At 35.2% G+C, this 16,160-nt stretch overlaps 1 protein-coding gene across 4 annotated transcripts; it reads left to right on the top strand.

The window, feature by feature from the left end:
* The first annotated feature begins 7,872 nt into the window (after positions 1 to 7,872).
* LOC130806917 (2-oxoglutarate and iron-dependent oxygenase domain-containing protein CP2-like) lies at positions 7,873 to 15,410 on the top strand. Of its 4 annotated transcripts, none has more exons than XM_057672160.1 (9): positions 7,873 to 8,374; positions 8,829 to 8,876; positions 10,367 to 10,543; positions 10,645 to 10,795; positions 10,891 to 10,977; positions 11,658 to 11,782; positions 13,143 to 13,261; positions 13,871 to 13,982; positions 15,090 to 15,410. In XM_057672160.1, exons 1-9 carry the CDS (start codon positions 7,949 to 7,951, stop codon positions 15,123 to 15,125), a joined length of 1,281 nt encoding a protein of 426 aa, XP_057528143.1. In that variant the 5' UTR covers positions 7,873 to 7,948; the 3' UTR covers positions 15,126 to 15,410. The 4 variants fall into 4 exon arrangements, with proteins under 4 accessions (XP_057528143.1, XP_057528141.1, XP_057528142.1 ...); XM_057672158.1 differs by lacking the exon at positions 15,090 to 15,410 and adding an exon at positions 14,692 to 15,070; XM_057672159.1 differs by lacking the exons at positions 10,891 to 10,977; positions 15,090 to 15,410 and adding an exon at positions 14,692 to 15,072 and having other exon boundaries at positions 7,910 to 8,374.
* The last annotated feature ends 750 nt before the right edge of the window (positions 15,411 to 16,160 follow it).

Raw genomic sequence — 16,160 nt, 5'->3', positions numbered from 1 at the left:
CGCTAATCCGTTATTCCCGACTGGTCCCGATCTGTAGGCAAGCTAAAAGTTGGAAACAACAGATGGTCAGATTAAACTTAATGAAAAGTAACAATCCAAAACAACAAACACAGTAATTCAAATCATAGGTTTAAAAGCAACATCAGTTCCCTAGATCTATGTGCGCACAGGGAGTCTAGTTGAGAGGAACATCCATAGCTCTAAGGCTATGTCACTCTCAGGTGAAGCTAGTCAATATCTGAATGACAATTCGCTTCAAAAACAGGGAGTAGAGAACAATGTTTCTCAACTCCTTCAATGACCAGCTCGCAGGCCCGATCCATTGACATATCTCAATATCAGCATAAGCATTCACAATAATATTTGTCTAAACAATTTTCTAATCAAAGAGTTTTTAATAAAAAGTTTATTTTCAAGAAAGTAGTCTGGTCAGACCCTTTAAGGGACTGCTACTACTCACCAAAAAGAACGCTTCAAGAGGCTAAGTTTGGTACTCTGCGATCACTAGAAGGGCTCCTCGATAATGTCGTCTCCCGAAGCATAACAAATATAGCATCACAACAAAGCATACGATTCTACAACTAGGTTCATATAGCTCATTGCATCTCATCCTAATAATGCATCTTAGTTCCACCTTCTATTCTAATATTCCTCATTTCAGCAATTGTGCAAGTCCTAACTCCAACCCTCAATATCATCAAAATTATTAACCTTGCTTTAGTCTAGCTTATATTCTTGTAAAGATTATATGTCTTCACAATTTCCTTGTATTCTAATTCAAACACTTCCATTTCATCTAAACTCAATACCAAGAAACTAAACAAGATTTACAAACTATCCAAAAGCAAGATTCAACTAGTTTATCCATTCAACTAATAATTTCCACACAACCCTAGATACTCTCAAGAACAACCAATCATACATAACAAAGGCCTAACACTTACATTTACCCAACTATTCGCTTAATAACAACAACAAGATTTATCCACATTAGTAGTTTCACAAGAGTCTCCTAATATTCAAGAACATCAAATTTTCATAATCTTTCTACATCTAACATCTAACAATATTCTAATCTTTGTAAATTACGTACTAATCAATAATTCCAACAAATTGTTTCAATATTCCACAATATACCATTTATACATCATAAAACCCAAATTACATTTAATTTTAGAATTCTTCCCCAAAACTCATCAATCAAAATCTCTTATAAACACATATCAATCATCACATAACTCACTAAAATCACATTTTCCATGAATTACCAATTTAACGACTCATCTACTAACTCATACACATTCCAAGATTCATCAACATTTAGGCTTCATACATGGTTAAGAATTAAACAAGTGAAAGTATGCCAATGGAACTAATTTCTATATGAATAAGAGTATGATTATTAAAGAAAAACAAAGAAAGAATTCAAGAAGGACTACCTTCTGTTTGCAGCAGCAAGAAACGAAGAAAATTTCAGATTCAACACTTTGTTTTCGACTTGGATTTGATGTTCAATCAACAAGACCAAAACTTACTCAATCTTCCCCAAATCGGCAGAATTCAAGTCAAGGAACGAAGTTTTCGGCTCCTTCTACACTTATGGTGGTTCGAAATTAGAGAAAAGATAAAAAGATTGTTGAAATAATGTGTCGAAAAAATCAAAGAAGAAATCGAGTAAATTATACCTGATTAGCTTTAGTTCGTTACTTTTCAAAAACAATTCAAGCGAAGGATTGCGTTTGTTGAAGGAGCAGGAGCGATATCAGATGGAGAAGATGAGTAGAGTTGCGTTTTCTTTGAAGATCGAAGGTAAAGAACAACGGGATGAGGTATGGGTTTTCGAAGGTTTTGGCAAGGCAAAGAAGGGTTTGATTTTTTCCTTTTGTGTTGAAGATGGTGATGAATAGTGAAACGCGTGATATTTGTTTTTCTTTTTATTCATTTTTTTTAAGAAAAGGAAAAGGAAAGAAGAAGTTAAATTAAGAATATTTTATGTCATGTGTATTTAAGATCATTCTCGCACTGATAATTCTCTTAAACTTACTCGTCTTAAAATATTTATTTCCCGAATGTTACATAAACCTCTCTGAGGGCCTAACTAGGGATAGAGGTAGTTGGAGGCGTCATATCCATGTTGTAGACTACTGATGTCCTCTTAGATTATCTTTTGGTGTTATTGCCATCTTGTTTTCTCTCGTTTCTGTGTTAGTTTTTGTTTTCTTTTATTTTGTAGTTGTAACTACTTATTTATTTTATCAATATGCATTCATTTTATCTTTTCCATGTAACTACGTCTCCTTATTTCTCTCGAACCGGGGGACTCTTTTGGCCGCGCTCTTCTTTATAGGTATGAGTTGCCGCTGTACTTCTCTCCCCATACCCTGTCCATAGTTTTTTTTATGAGCGGGATGGTGATGATATATATATATATATTTGTATTAATGTATAATTAGTCATATTAGTGTACTATTAGTATATTATTAGTCGTAGTGTAATATACTCATATTAGTGCATCATTAGTATATTATTAGTCATGTTAGTATATTATTTATTGTGTTAGTATATTATTACTCGTATTAGTGCATTATTATTATTATTATTAGTCGTTTTAGTGTATTAAATATAGCAAGTATATAGTTGAATATGGAGGAAGTATAGTTGTATAAGTATATTATTAATTATTCGTATTAGTGCATTATTAGTACTTTATTAGTTATTTAGTATGTAATTAATCGTATTATTATTATTATTATTATTATTATTATTATTATTATTATTATTAGTTGTATTAATGTATTATTATTATATTATTATTAGTCATATTAGATGTATTAGTATCTTATTACTCGTATCAACTTAATATTAGTATTTTATTAGTTGAACAAAATTACTAAAAATAAGTTGAACATAATTATTATTTGAACAAATATAGTTGAATAAAATAACTACAAATAAATTTGGTCAACTAAAATTTGTTAGTGAACGCAAAAATAGGCAGGAAATTTAAAATTCAGTTTGAAAGTAGTCGGAAAAAAAGTAATGGTAAATTTCTTTTTTTTTTTTAATTTAAAACTATTACCAAAAATATTGCATACATTTATAAACTTATAATCCTTTTAATTCCGACTAACGCCTGTTAGTCGGAAAATCAATCGGAAATTTTCAACTGTTTCGATTAGTCGGAAACTTTTAGTCAAAGTTGTGCCATTTTTTTTTTGTAGTGGTAGTACAATGTTACTCTTTCTAATTATGTTTCTTGAATAAATAACCAACTAAAGTAAATCAATTTATTTTTTTTTTTCAAAATTCGACTAACTTAGACAACTGATTTTAACAATAAACAAATAAGTTAATATTTCAAATTGATTAAACCAGGCTATAATTTTTGTTGTAATTATACTCAAATCATAATAATCACGCTGAAATTTCAAAACATATTGCATTTAGGTCGAGCTTTATTATTGTGAAACTCCCATACGTACATTAATTAACTCATCGACTTCTAAACATTTTTTCTAAATTTTTTAGCAAAACTTAAGACCAAGTACTGTTTGAGCAAATTAAACTAATAGTTGGAATTAGAATAAAACTTAAGCCTCATGTATTTGAGCAGATTCCGACTCCTCCTATGACCGGTCTCACCGCCATGATTTCATACAAAAGTTACTCATCACATCTTGTATGTGATCGTCTTAACGTGAAGTAGACGGGTAAATTCAAACAATCCATTTATTTACAATTTTAAATAAAAGGAAAAATATATGTAGCAAACAACAATTTTATGATACACAAAAAAAATAAACATAAAATAGGAATACTAAGCAATACTGCTAAAAAATTACATTACTTTTAAGAATCTTTTCCCATAATATTGCCTAAAAAAAAATAATTCCCACTTTGCATTATGTGGGAAAGTATTTCCCACAATACCGTCCACGTGGAAATTAATTTTTTTTAAATTTTTCAGACAAAACCGCCATTTGAGATGGCGGTTTGCCTTAAGCACTAAATCGCCACATGAAGTAGGGGTTTGGTCAAGGCAAACCGCCATCTCATGTGACGGTTTGGTCCATGGTAAACCGCCACTTCATGTGGCGGTTTGCTTGTGGCCTGCAACTTTTTTTTCTTTCATTTCCCCTAAATAGTTAGCGCAACCTGCATTAAACTAGTTCAATACCATCTATTCCATAATAATCAATTACGAACCAGCTTGATTTGAAAAAATTAATTATGAAAATAATGCGAAGATATATTACAATCATGGAAAGTCATACAAGAAGTTCAAATCATATAAAAATATACAAAGTTTGTTAAACTACAATCCCCGGCCCCTTTTGTTTTGCGCACCGGTGGATGATGATGGTGTGAAATCGTCAACCTCCGCAATGACATTAAGAGCAGGAGCTCGTCGTTGACTAGCACGCTAAAATGTGATGATCCTTTGTGGAGGCGATGGATGTGGAGGAGGAGTGGTGATGAAAGCTGGAGGAACGAATGGCGACATAGTACTGGAGGTCGATGGCGATCTAGAAGCGTGACCTCGAGTAGATGAACGCTGGCGACCTCTTGTGGACCGAGAACTGGATCCTCCAGAAGAGCTACCTCAGTGGGCTGAACTCGGTGGAGAAGGAGTGTGGAATGTGTCATCTACCTCGCCAATGATGGGTGGAGTCGGTATGAGGTACTCATAACCCGCCTGACTTAATGCATCGGTCAATGACACGTTAATGAAGCCTAGGGTCTGAGAACATAGCCGATACCCCACATCAACTGGCGATGTAGTGGCCCCTTGAATAGTGTCATTGCATTGTATGAGCATCGATCGGATGCGCTCAGCCTGTATGTTATCATTATATTGTTAAAAGAGTCTCATAAAAGTATTACTATATGTTATGAGTGTTGAAAGAAGACGTACCAGTAACGTAGATGTCGGATCGTAATGTGATCCTGGCTGCGCAAATGTGGTGTTCGTTAGGCGTAATATGGAGATACGCCTGTACCAACTCATGTACATACCAGAGCTATGACCTGTGAAGGTATCTCCTCGAACCAATATAGATGCTCGGTCATTCCACGCATCTATATGCGATCTATGTCGTATGACGTAGTTCTTGTCCCCAGTCCTCCGATCGATCGCATGTAGTTGAGGTTGGGTGTCACAGGCATGCGGAATAACCTGCTCCAAACCGAATTGACGCATGACACGATCCGGGAGATGTAGCTCGACGATGTCAAAGCAAATAAGTGGACAACGCGATCTCCAAATCTCGTGGCCCGATGTACATATGTGTGGCAGAGCGTCCATCTTAGCCGCTGTGTAAGGCTGTCATGTCATCTGTAATAGAAATCAATATGCTCAGTAATATATACAATTTATTCATAACAATTACAAATAGTAAATGTTAATAACCTACTCGTCCCGTTGTCGATCAAGTGCGTCTCTGTAGTAGGATAGAGTATGTGGGGAGTGGGACCTCAAAAGATATAGGCGAAGCCAACTGCAAACAAATGAACATTGTTTAACATTTTGATGTATCATAAAATAGTAAAATTATGAATTTGAATAGTGAATTGAGTGTTGCTACCTTACTGCTAAAGGATCCATGCCATGCTATGAACCTAACACCGGTTCAAAATCCTCCGCGTCATCTTCCCGATCATGTTGCCCATCTGGTCGAATCGTCCGAATTATGGGCCTCCCTATATGAATATGCTCCCATGACCATATCTGTAACAACATTAAGCAGCCACCAATGTCCTTGGCATCCTTACGAGATGCTCGACATAAGTTACGATACAAATACGCTAGGGTAGCACTTCCCCAACTGTACTCATCTACCCGCTCCAAGTCTCCCAGTAGAGGGAGATAGATCAACAGCACCGAGTCACCACTCTTGTCTGGAAACAAGATGCATCCAAACAGGTACTAGATGTACGCTCACGCATGTCTATCAACCCTAACATCATCCGCGTCATCCTCTAGCGCGCTAAAATGCTCTCGGAGCCAAGTCAGCTTCAATGACGATCCAATGATGATCTTCGGCTGTGTGGGGTCTTGAGGGTTTTCAGGCCAAACCCCTAGTAGCTCATGAACTAATACTGGCCAATTTCTCTCTCCATGACTTATCACTGCTTGTCCTTCAATGGGCAGTCCCATTATAATTGCCACATCTTGCAACATGATCGTTGCCTCACCAACTATGAGGTGGAAGGTATGAGTCTCCGGCCTCCACCTCTCCACCAATGCAGTGATAAGAGCTCGATCGAGCTCTAAGCCCCCGCCCAACAACCTGTGAATGTATCTGAAACCAGCTAATTCGACTACCTCTAATACCCTGTCATCCACCTCCTAATGTAACGTACTCGCCTGGTAGTGCTGATGAGTAACCAATTGGGCAGTGGAGCCCTCCCACGCAGCTACGCTCATGTGTGTCGCCTGAAGCGTAAGCACTGATGGATCAACTGGGCCCGACATCGCCATTATCGTTGTTACATACATAAGTGTTATAATAATCACATAAATATTATCAGACTCAACATGATATTACATCACAGATTTTGCTATGAAACACCTCAAAATTAGTATTCTGACGATGGATAAACATCACTGTATTTAATCCTCCATTATACCCAACATCAGATCCAGTATAACTTACTTCCCCACCCCAATACACTATAACGGGAAAATGATCCATATTCTGCAAACACAAACATGTTTTTCATGTGATTTCACATACACTTAATTGTTGATTGTGAGTAAGGGAAGTGTAAATTGAATACATAAATTTGTGATATTAAGGTATTAGAACACTTATTACAAGGTTCATTTCAAATATAAAGCTAAAAATACCACGAATATATACTAAAACCAATAAACTAACCCTACAAAGTAATAAACTTTCATTCAAGCATTTCATCAAACACTTTATATGCATACAAACCATATCATAAAATTCAATTACAAATGTGTAAAATGTAAGCTTAAATGATGAAGTCAAGAGAATGTAATAAACAATCAATGTATTTATAACTTCAAATGACAACAATAATGAACAAAAAAAAATATGCAAATTGAAAAAAAATTAGGGTTATATTCATACCTTAAATGAAGATGAAAATGAACAAGTAGACAAGGAGAAGATGGGAATGTAATTGATTAGTTTAGTTGAATGAGAGGAATTGTAAATATGAAGTAAATGAGAGTGAAGAAAATTTTTTTTTAAAGACAGCTCCGGCAGCAAGCAAGGAGGAAAAATGAGATGAAGTGAACAACATACGACGGTGCTGCTGTTTTGTACTACTACAAAAAAAGATTAAAATTCACAAAACCGCCATTTCATCTAGCGGTTTACTTCAAATTCCTAAACAAACCCGCCATTTCATGTAGCGGTTATATTAAAAAAAAGAAAAAAAATTTCTCACACCTATCCTACGTGGACGGTAATGTGGGAAATAATTTCCCATTTCAAGCAAAGTGGGAATTAATTTTTTTATTTACAATATTATGGGAAAAGGCTCTAATTTTAACTACAATATGGAAAAAAAATAGTTGTTTTATCAATTTAAAATGATGTTTCTCTATTGCTAATAGTTAGACAATTAGATTTTGACATTTTTTTTTCAAAATCAGATGAATAGCTACATATCTATAAAAACTATAAATGATCGCTTTAAGTTTATAATTTAACACTTTAAGATTGTAAGCGATCAGCCGATCACTATAAAATGTTTTTGATTCTTTTTTTTAATTCATTAAATCACGCTCACACCTAATAATAAATATCTCACCGTAATAGATCTTAACTAAAACATCCCCTCTATTTTATTTGATTATTAATCATAAATCAACATCCAAAACAACATTTTCTAACACTTATGCATGAGTGCATAACCATTTATTGGTTCTAAATATTGCAAGATTCTACTCCCCGTTTTCAAGAAAGAAAAAATGTCCCAAACCCCAAACCCTAATCCTAACCCTTGCCCTAGCCCTAGCCCTAGTCCTAACCCTAACCCTAACTTGCATCAAGGGGAAACACACCAAATTTCAAAATCTCCATCATCAAACATGTCAATCGACGGCACATTTGATCAAAGAAGAGAACAAGCGCCGGTAATTTCCGCCAGAAATGGAAACGAAAATGGCGTTATAGCTTCTAAAACAATGGCGTCGACAATTCGTTTGAGCACACAACCTAATGCAGAGCACAAACCTGAAAGCTATGAAGATCTTTCATCGGAGTTTAGTCCTTTGCTTTTTAGTTGTCTTGAACGTTATCTACCTCCTTCGGTTTTGACTTCTTCTCGCGATTCTAAGGTTCAAGTTATGCGTAATATCTTGCTTAAGTATTCTCCTGAAGGCGAGCGGATTAGGGTGAGTTGGTTAAATTCATGATTAATCTTTTGTGCTATGATTCAATGGTGAAAATGCTAAAGCTTTTAAAGTCTGGTTTTAGCGGTTTGGTAATCACGTTCTATTAAAGGGCAGCCCGGTGTGGCAAGGCTCCTCTTCTATCATGTTCCTAGTTGCAGATCAAAATTTCGTGATTTTACTGTTTGATTGTGGATAATGTAAATATTGAAGTTAATGCTGTCTGGCTTTGACGGATTATTGTTTATGTATTTTGTAATTGATTTGTCAATCAATAAGTATTGATTTGGAGTTCGTCCATTATGGATAGTTTAGGAAATCCAAGTTGATCCACATGTTTCGCTTGTGAATTATGAAAAGGTTAAAAACGTTAGCATTTAGTTCATTATGTATTGATTCTTAGAGATTGATTTGTTGGAATGATGCTTTATTTCTCTCTTTGTTTTATGTTTTACAGACTCAGAAGTATAAGGAGTACAAGACAAAGATCATGACTAACTATCAGGTGAATTTAGGTCTACTGACCCTACTCTTTTGGACTAAGGCTGTGACATTGTTGTTGTTGATGATGCTTGATTAATTTTGATGATGTGACCTTATCAATTGTATTGTTCCGTAAAATGATTTTTGAAGTCACTAGCTCAATTGAATTGGATTGCAAGTGAATGAATCAGGCTTGAGATTTTGCTTATAAAAAATGCAGAAAATTATGATGGTGGTTGATGATGGAGAAGATGAGTGAATAATAGTTGATTGAAGGAATTTTTTTTGTTCCCTATTATCTGTTTTTATTTTAGGCGAGCGAATTTAGAGAGTAGAGACACTAGCTTGTACCATGATCATCCACAATAGTACTCCTATACCATGTTAGTAAGTCATTTGAATCTTCCATATGCCTGAATGCCTCTACATGGAATATAAATGGCTGATTTCAAGTGTATACGAACGATGAGTCTATTATAGAAGTTTATGTTTTTAGTCCTATTGGCTATAATTAGGATTTGCTTGCTCGCTCCCTAAATTATATAGTTGAAATTGGTTCATAATTTGAATCGTTGGATACCACTTCATCAAAATTGAATTGATATAATAATGTGAGTTGTGAGTATACAAATGACTTGACTATTATACAGGATTTACACTAGTAGAGTTGTCATATCCTTGATTATAAGGGTATACCAAGTAAAATATGGGAGGCTTCATGCTTTTGAATCATTGCAAGCAGGACATTTTGAATTTCAGGTCACATCCCTGTAGTTTCTGGGAGACCTCTTTGTTACTGACCTTTTTTCCTGCGGAGGAGGATGAGGGGGGAAGTGAGCCTTGTAGTCCGTATATTGTAATAGTAAGGAATCTTTATTATGTAATGACATTGGTAGATATTTAGGCATGCTGATATGTCTTCATGTTTTGACTTGCTGGGAGTGATCCGACGCGTGAGTGTCGAGTGATTCCTTTCTATTTTTTCCCTGTCGCCTTAAATGATTTTTCATTTGGGCTTTATTTTTCTGTTGGTGATCATGTTTTATAAGTATAGTTTTGAAAGGAGTTGAAACATCAACAGTCTATTTTGTGTTGTTTATTTTCCTTGCCCTTTTGTAGTTAAGATTAACAATTTAGCTGGGTGAGGATAGATCCCCTGATTGGTTGTTGGTTGTACTGTGTAGCATTTAATACTTTAGGTACAGGTGGAGAGCATATTGTACTGATTATTCTAATTTATGTATGATACATTCTGTGTGTTGCGGCTGACAACGTGTTGCTCTTTTTTTTATTGATTGATATGAGGTGTATCAATGCGGGTCCATGTATTCCCTTTAACTATGCATTCAAACCCTTATCTGTTCCTATATTCATGGACTTCATTGCTCATTTTTATGTGTTGTAAATTGCTTTGATAGTATTTCGCTTGGAATTGGACACCTGTATGGTGGCCCTTCAGCCATAATAATAATAATAATGTACTTTTGATTAACTCTTGCCTTTTGTATGCAGCCACTTCACAAAGAGCTGTATAGCATGCATGCTTCAAACTTCTTTGTCCCTCCATTTCTTAATGCAATTAATGAGAATACCGAGGAAAGTTTTAGAAACATAATGTCCGAGCCTGCTCCTGGCATTTTCACCTTTGACATGTTTCAGTCTCAGTTCTGTGATATGTTGCTGAATGAGGTACCTGCAGGTCTTTTTAGTAGCATTTGTTCATCATGTTAGTTGTTACTTTCTACCCCATTTTGTTTTTCTTGTCGTCCTTATAAAACTTTCTTGCCTAGGTAGAAAATATAGAAAATTGGGTTTGTGAAACAAAATGCAAAATCATGCGGCCAAATACAATGAACCGATATGGTGCTGTTCTTGATGATTTTGGCCTGGGATTTATGCTTGATAAGTTGATGGGGGATTTTGTACGTCCTATTGCAAAAGGTGATACACTGTTTTCCTCTTTTGTAACCATGTTAGGGATTTTCATATGCCTATTTTTGTATGAGGATCCCTAATGTGACTTGACTTGTTGACAGTTTTCTTTTCTGAAGTTGGTGGATCTACTCTAGATTCTCACCATGGATTTGTTGTACAATATGGAATAGATAAGGATGTTGACTTAGGTAAGACTTTACATTTTTTCATTTTGCTTATGTGGCTCTAATTGAGATGTCTTCTACTTTCGTGTAAGGGTTTTACAATTTTCAATATATAATTATCCAATAGGATTGGTATTCTTTTCATATCCTTCTAATGTACTTCTATTTTGCTAATACTCTTTGTCAAGTATTTTTTTGGTTGTGGGGAAGGTTGGTAGTGGGTTGGTGCCTTCTTTTCCTAGAAAGTTGATGTGTTTCTTTTCCTGATTTATAAGGGGCGTCCTAATTTGTTTGACACATTTCGATAAATGATAAATTTTCCTTTTTCTACTTTAAAATTCTGGACCACCCACACCTGTAAGTTCTACCCAAAATTATATTGTTATCTCACACTAACCGTCAAAATAAAAGGGGAGCCAAATATCCACTAATTTTTTACCTTTCTCTCTCCTTTCCCATGTAGACACCCTTTTGGACTATCTTTTTTTTTTCATTCTCTCCCCTATACAAAATTATCCATCCACCTTCCAATATTTACCCAACTAATACCAATAAAATCACAGTATAAATTAGGTTTCAACAAAATTGGGATAGAGGGAGTATTGAGGTTAAGTTTGGCTAGTTACTATATGTCTATACCTAATGTTTTAACTCTATTTTCTGTTTAGGTGTAGTGTAGTAACTTAAGCTGTTTTGATTTACAGGTTTTCATGTGGACGATGCTGAATTAACTTTGAATGTTTGCTTGGGAAAGGAATTTTCTGGGGGAGAATTGTTCTTTCGTGGGGTTAGATGTGAGAAGCATGTTAATACAGAAACACAGGCTGAGGTACTAACATCGAAGCTTATTTTTCTTTTGTTTCACACACACACACACTCACACACACATATTTCTATCTATGTTTGAGTAGAAACTTCTCCTTTCACAATACATGCACCAGAAGCTGTGGTGACTGTCGACACAGTAATTTATGCATTTTATAGGATTGAGTCCTTAAGCCTTTTGATTGTTTCTAGTGCCTAATCTAAGACCATAGTCTTTATGCTTTTTGTCCAAATAGAGGTCAACTGGACATTTTTATGCTTCTACTTAGACTCTGCTGATGACATATGCGGTTTTTGGATCAATTATTAGTGCAGATGATATGTGGAATTTCATTTGCATTGCTGTAGTAATTACAGATATATATGCAGATCTTCATGTATTTTCCATCAATCTTCTCAATCTCTGCCTTCTCTGTTTTGTATACTTCTTGGATAGCTAATCCTTATTGCACTTAATATCAGCTTGGCAATTCCCCTTTCATGCTGCCACGCTTTATCTCTTGGCCTGGAAAACTTGATTCTGTGGAAGTAGCGAGTGCTCACAGCCAACAAGTTATACTAATTTTCTCTCCGTAAGATTCCAACGGATCTAGAGACCTTTCTTCTCCTGGGTCTTTTCATTTTGTATTCATTTAGCATCAGCTTTAAACTTTACATTATAATTTCCATGTTCTACTCCCTTCCTCTGAGATGACCTTCACGGGCTTCACATCTGTGATTGGCACAGAGTCTATGAATAATAGGTTAATTGTAGCAAACAAAGTTAAGAATTGGCTGAGAGAGAATATGAAGGTAAGACCTAAGAGATAGTGTTGGAAAAGAGGGAAAGAGATTGATGAGTAGAGAAGTGGGAAAGTAAGTGTAAAATTGGAAGATTTGATTTTCATTTAGAAGTAATATACTTTATATTGAAGGGGAATTCTTGTAGCAGTTGTAGCACCTCTGATCTTGGAAAGGGAAAAGGTTTAAATTCTTAAACTGCTTTATTGAGCAAAGCTACTTGGAGAAGGATAGTAGATAAAAATGAGGGAAAGTACAGTCTAGGTAGTATATCCTCTACATGTTTTTTGATTTATAAGTTGTTCTTGGGGAGCATATTCAAGTAATTGATGGAAGCTTTAAGTAGCATTGTTGATAGAAATGATGAATTTTATTAATGCAACTCTTGTATTGTCATGTCTTTATGCAATTAAAATTTAATACATGGAAAAAGGGAATAACCTTTGCACCTATTAACATTTCTTCTGCATTTACCCATGGTAAGGTTTGCATTGGACAGTGGAAACTTGTGCTATATTTTTCTGTATCTTTGATTGTCAGTGGTCCTGACACTTCTTTTTATCCATATCCTGTGTCTGGTTTAGGAAATTCTTGATTACTCCCATGTTCCTGGACGTGCTGTTCTTCATCGTGGTCGCCATCGCCATGGTGCTAGAGCTACTACAGATGGGAGGAGGTCAAACTTGATCTTATGGTGCAGAAGGTATCTCTCTTGCTTATACATTTTTATAAAAATTCCTTGATTTTAGAAAGCAAATCACACACTAAAAAGGCCAATATTTGTTGATAGATGATTGATATCCTTATTACTTATTATTCTCCTTTGGTTCTCAAAGTTTGCTATTAAAAAAATTTATTCCACCCTACATCTTGAAACCTAACCAATACATAACCTCCTCAACTGTCCTCCCAGTCCCATCACATAATTCCAACCCAGCTTAGTTATTATTCTCCTTTGGTTCTCAAAAGTTGCAACCAAAATTAAACTATTTCAACTTAACTTCATCCTGAAACTTTACCAATAACCAAATGTAACCTTCGCAACTTTCATCCCTGAAATTCCATTATTACCATCACATAATTCTAACCCAGCCACCCCCTTTTGTTCCCCCCCTTGCAAGCACACACCCAGGCAAGCTACTTTGATCTGAATGAGACTTACATACAACAACATTCCATTACCCCATTGCCACTAAATGAACTGAAAATATTATGAGCAAAAGCAATCTATGTTCCGAAATAAGCTAATGTTGTTTATGGCAAGAAAAAGAATGATGTATTCACTAGAATTCATCAATGATTGATTATGCAGTTCTGTCTTCCGAGAGCTTAAGAAATATCAGAAGGACTTTTCTACCTGGTGTGGAGAGTGTCAACGGGAGAAGAAAGAAAGGAAGCAACTGTCAGTTGCTGCGACCAAAGAGGTTAGTATCATGGACAGCTACATTGGCTAAATTGTATTTTGCTTCTCTTGAAAACTTGATATGGTTTTTGCTATGTTAGGTCTTGTATGTCATGAAATATAAACTCTATAGTTATGTTAGGAAAATTTTCAACTCAATACATTAATTGAAAAATAAATAATATGTACACAACAAATTAACCCCGACTTAATGTGTTTTAGGCCATATAGTTAGACCGCAATTGCTCTGTCGCGGGTGTCGGGTTTCGGGTAAGGTCATTTCTGGTCGAGTCATTTTCAAGCCGGGTCAACTATAGGTCAGGTCGTTCTGGTTTTGGTCGGTTTGGGTCTTGAGTTTTTTCATAAAAAAATATTACTAATTTCTTATTAAAAAGGTATAAAAAAATAATTTCTTTTGTTTTTATAATGTTTTTATAAGGACCAATATACTACTTCTAAGACTTTAATGTAATGTAACCATAAAAAAAATACTTTAATGTAGAAATAAAAACTCAAATATAAAAACTGACAGGAAATATAGTGAATCTCGATGACGTGGAATTGAAATAATTTGAAACAAGAAAAACGGGTCAAAACGATCATGCTTGGGTTTCCTTCAGGTTTGACCCAATTTTTTCGGTTTTCCGGGTCTAGTTAGTTTAAAATTTTAAGATTATAACCCACTGGATTTTCAGTTAGGTTTCGGGAATTGTGTCGGATAATTTTGACAGGTTTACATATGGCCCATCAATTGGGGTACAATTATCTTACAAGATAATCTTCTATCTATTGTCAATGATGAATTACTAAGGTACATTCAAATTTTACCACAAACTTGCTATTACTACTTATGTAAGCCTCATATGTTTTTCATTTCGACTCGATCATTTTTTTTTTTTGAAAGACCAAATTTATTAATCTCTTTTTTTTAACTCATCATTGGTGGTGCCTAGGTGACAGATCTCTTTATATGTTAACACTCTTTAGTTAAAACCACTTATAATATTATATTTCATCTGGATCAAGAAGTTTCCACAAATTGATTTTTTTTAAATTTTTCTATGTCAAAAGCTATTTTTTCCTATTAGAATATGGTAAATATCTTGATACACATCACACTATATTGCAGGAATTATTGAAGAAGGATGGTGAGTCGGGTTCCTAAGCCGCTTGTATAGTTACGTGGCTTCCTTGTATAAAAGTGGAGTCCATCTTTGTAGGGAAATAACTTCTGTCAATATAAAAGTAGTAAGTCCTAGGAAGAAGGGTGTTTCCTTTTTAATTTTGGGTTGGCCTTTTGCAGAATATTGTAAATTGATTTGGTCTTCTTTTTCTCATTGCACTGTGTATGTAGTAGCCAATACTATTCAGATAGGCTTAAACCATTAGAACTTTCATCTCTCGATGTGTATTTTCAAGTGCTCGAGCTATATGAGGAGAATTTTCCTTCTTTTTTTTGCATCAGATGCTTCCTTGTTGAGATTTCGGAATTAGCTTGTTCTTTGTAAGCTTTGTCTACGACTGCAAGGAGCATCCTTTCCGAGTTTTTTGTAGAGTAGAGGTAATATGACTATGCTGATTCCCATTCGAAACCCAACTCCAGCACCCCTGATCATCCATTCTAACCAGCTCTTTGAACTCCAATCTGATTCTTGTGAAGGAATCGATGGATCAGTTTGTCTTCCATGAACGGGTGTCAATGGTGGACCGTACAGTCCTTGGTTGCCTTCAAATGATGATGAATTGAATGACTGAAGTTGAGTTCCTGTTGGGATCTTTCCCAAGAGCTTATTATAAGATAAGTTTAAGTACTCGAGGAAGTTCAAGTTTGCAAATAGTGGAGGTATCTTGCCACTGAGATAGTTACAAGAGAGATCAAGTGATTCTATTAGACTCAAATTCCCAAATGATGATGGAATATTGCCTGAGAGGGAGTTGTGAGAAAAGTTGAGTACGATAAGAGCATTTAGATTTCCCAACTATTTTGGTAGCTCACCATGGAAAGCATTATCCGAGAAATAAGTATAACCTTTGAAAGTGAGCTCCTCTGCATCTTCATAGTAATCATCAGTATTCGGGGAGTAATAAAGCAACTGGTCAAGGCTTGGCCCTTGGTCTATTGATTGAATGATCATTGATTTAAACTTGAGAAATGTTGGATCACTGAGCCTGCCGCTGAAGTGATTAGAAGCAAGGTCCA

The sequence above is a fragment of the Amaranthus tricolor genome, chromosome 2 (genome assembly GCF_026212465.1).
Source record: "Amaranthus tricolor cultivar Red isolate AtriRed21 chromosome 2, ASM2621246v1, whole genome shotgun sequence".
Taxonomy (NCBI): domain Eukaryota; kingdom Viridiplantae; phylum Streptophyta; class Magnoliopsida; order Caryophyllales; family Amaranthaceae; genus Amaranthus; species Amaranthus tricolor.
The sequence above is the reverse complement of the archived record's forward strand: the minus strand, read 5'-3'. Positions and strand labels throughout refer to the sequence as shown.

What these genes read in the sequence shown, in the direction of transcription:
- LOC130806917 (XM_057672158.1), top strand. Translation starts at nt 7,949, where the DNA reads ATGTCCCAAACCCCAAACCCTAATCCTAACCCTTGCCCTAGCCCTAGC. An exon ending in ATACAGAAACACAGGCTGAG is followed by an intron (nt 11,783 to 13,142) that starts GTACTAACATCG and finishes TGTCTGGTTTAG; the next exon opens with GAAATTCTTGATTACTCCCA. An exon ending in TTGATCTTATGGTGCAGAAG is followed by an intron (nt 13,262 to 13,870) that starts GTATCTCTCTTG and finishes TTGATTATGCAG; the next exon opens with TTCTGTCTTCCGAGAGCTTA.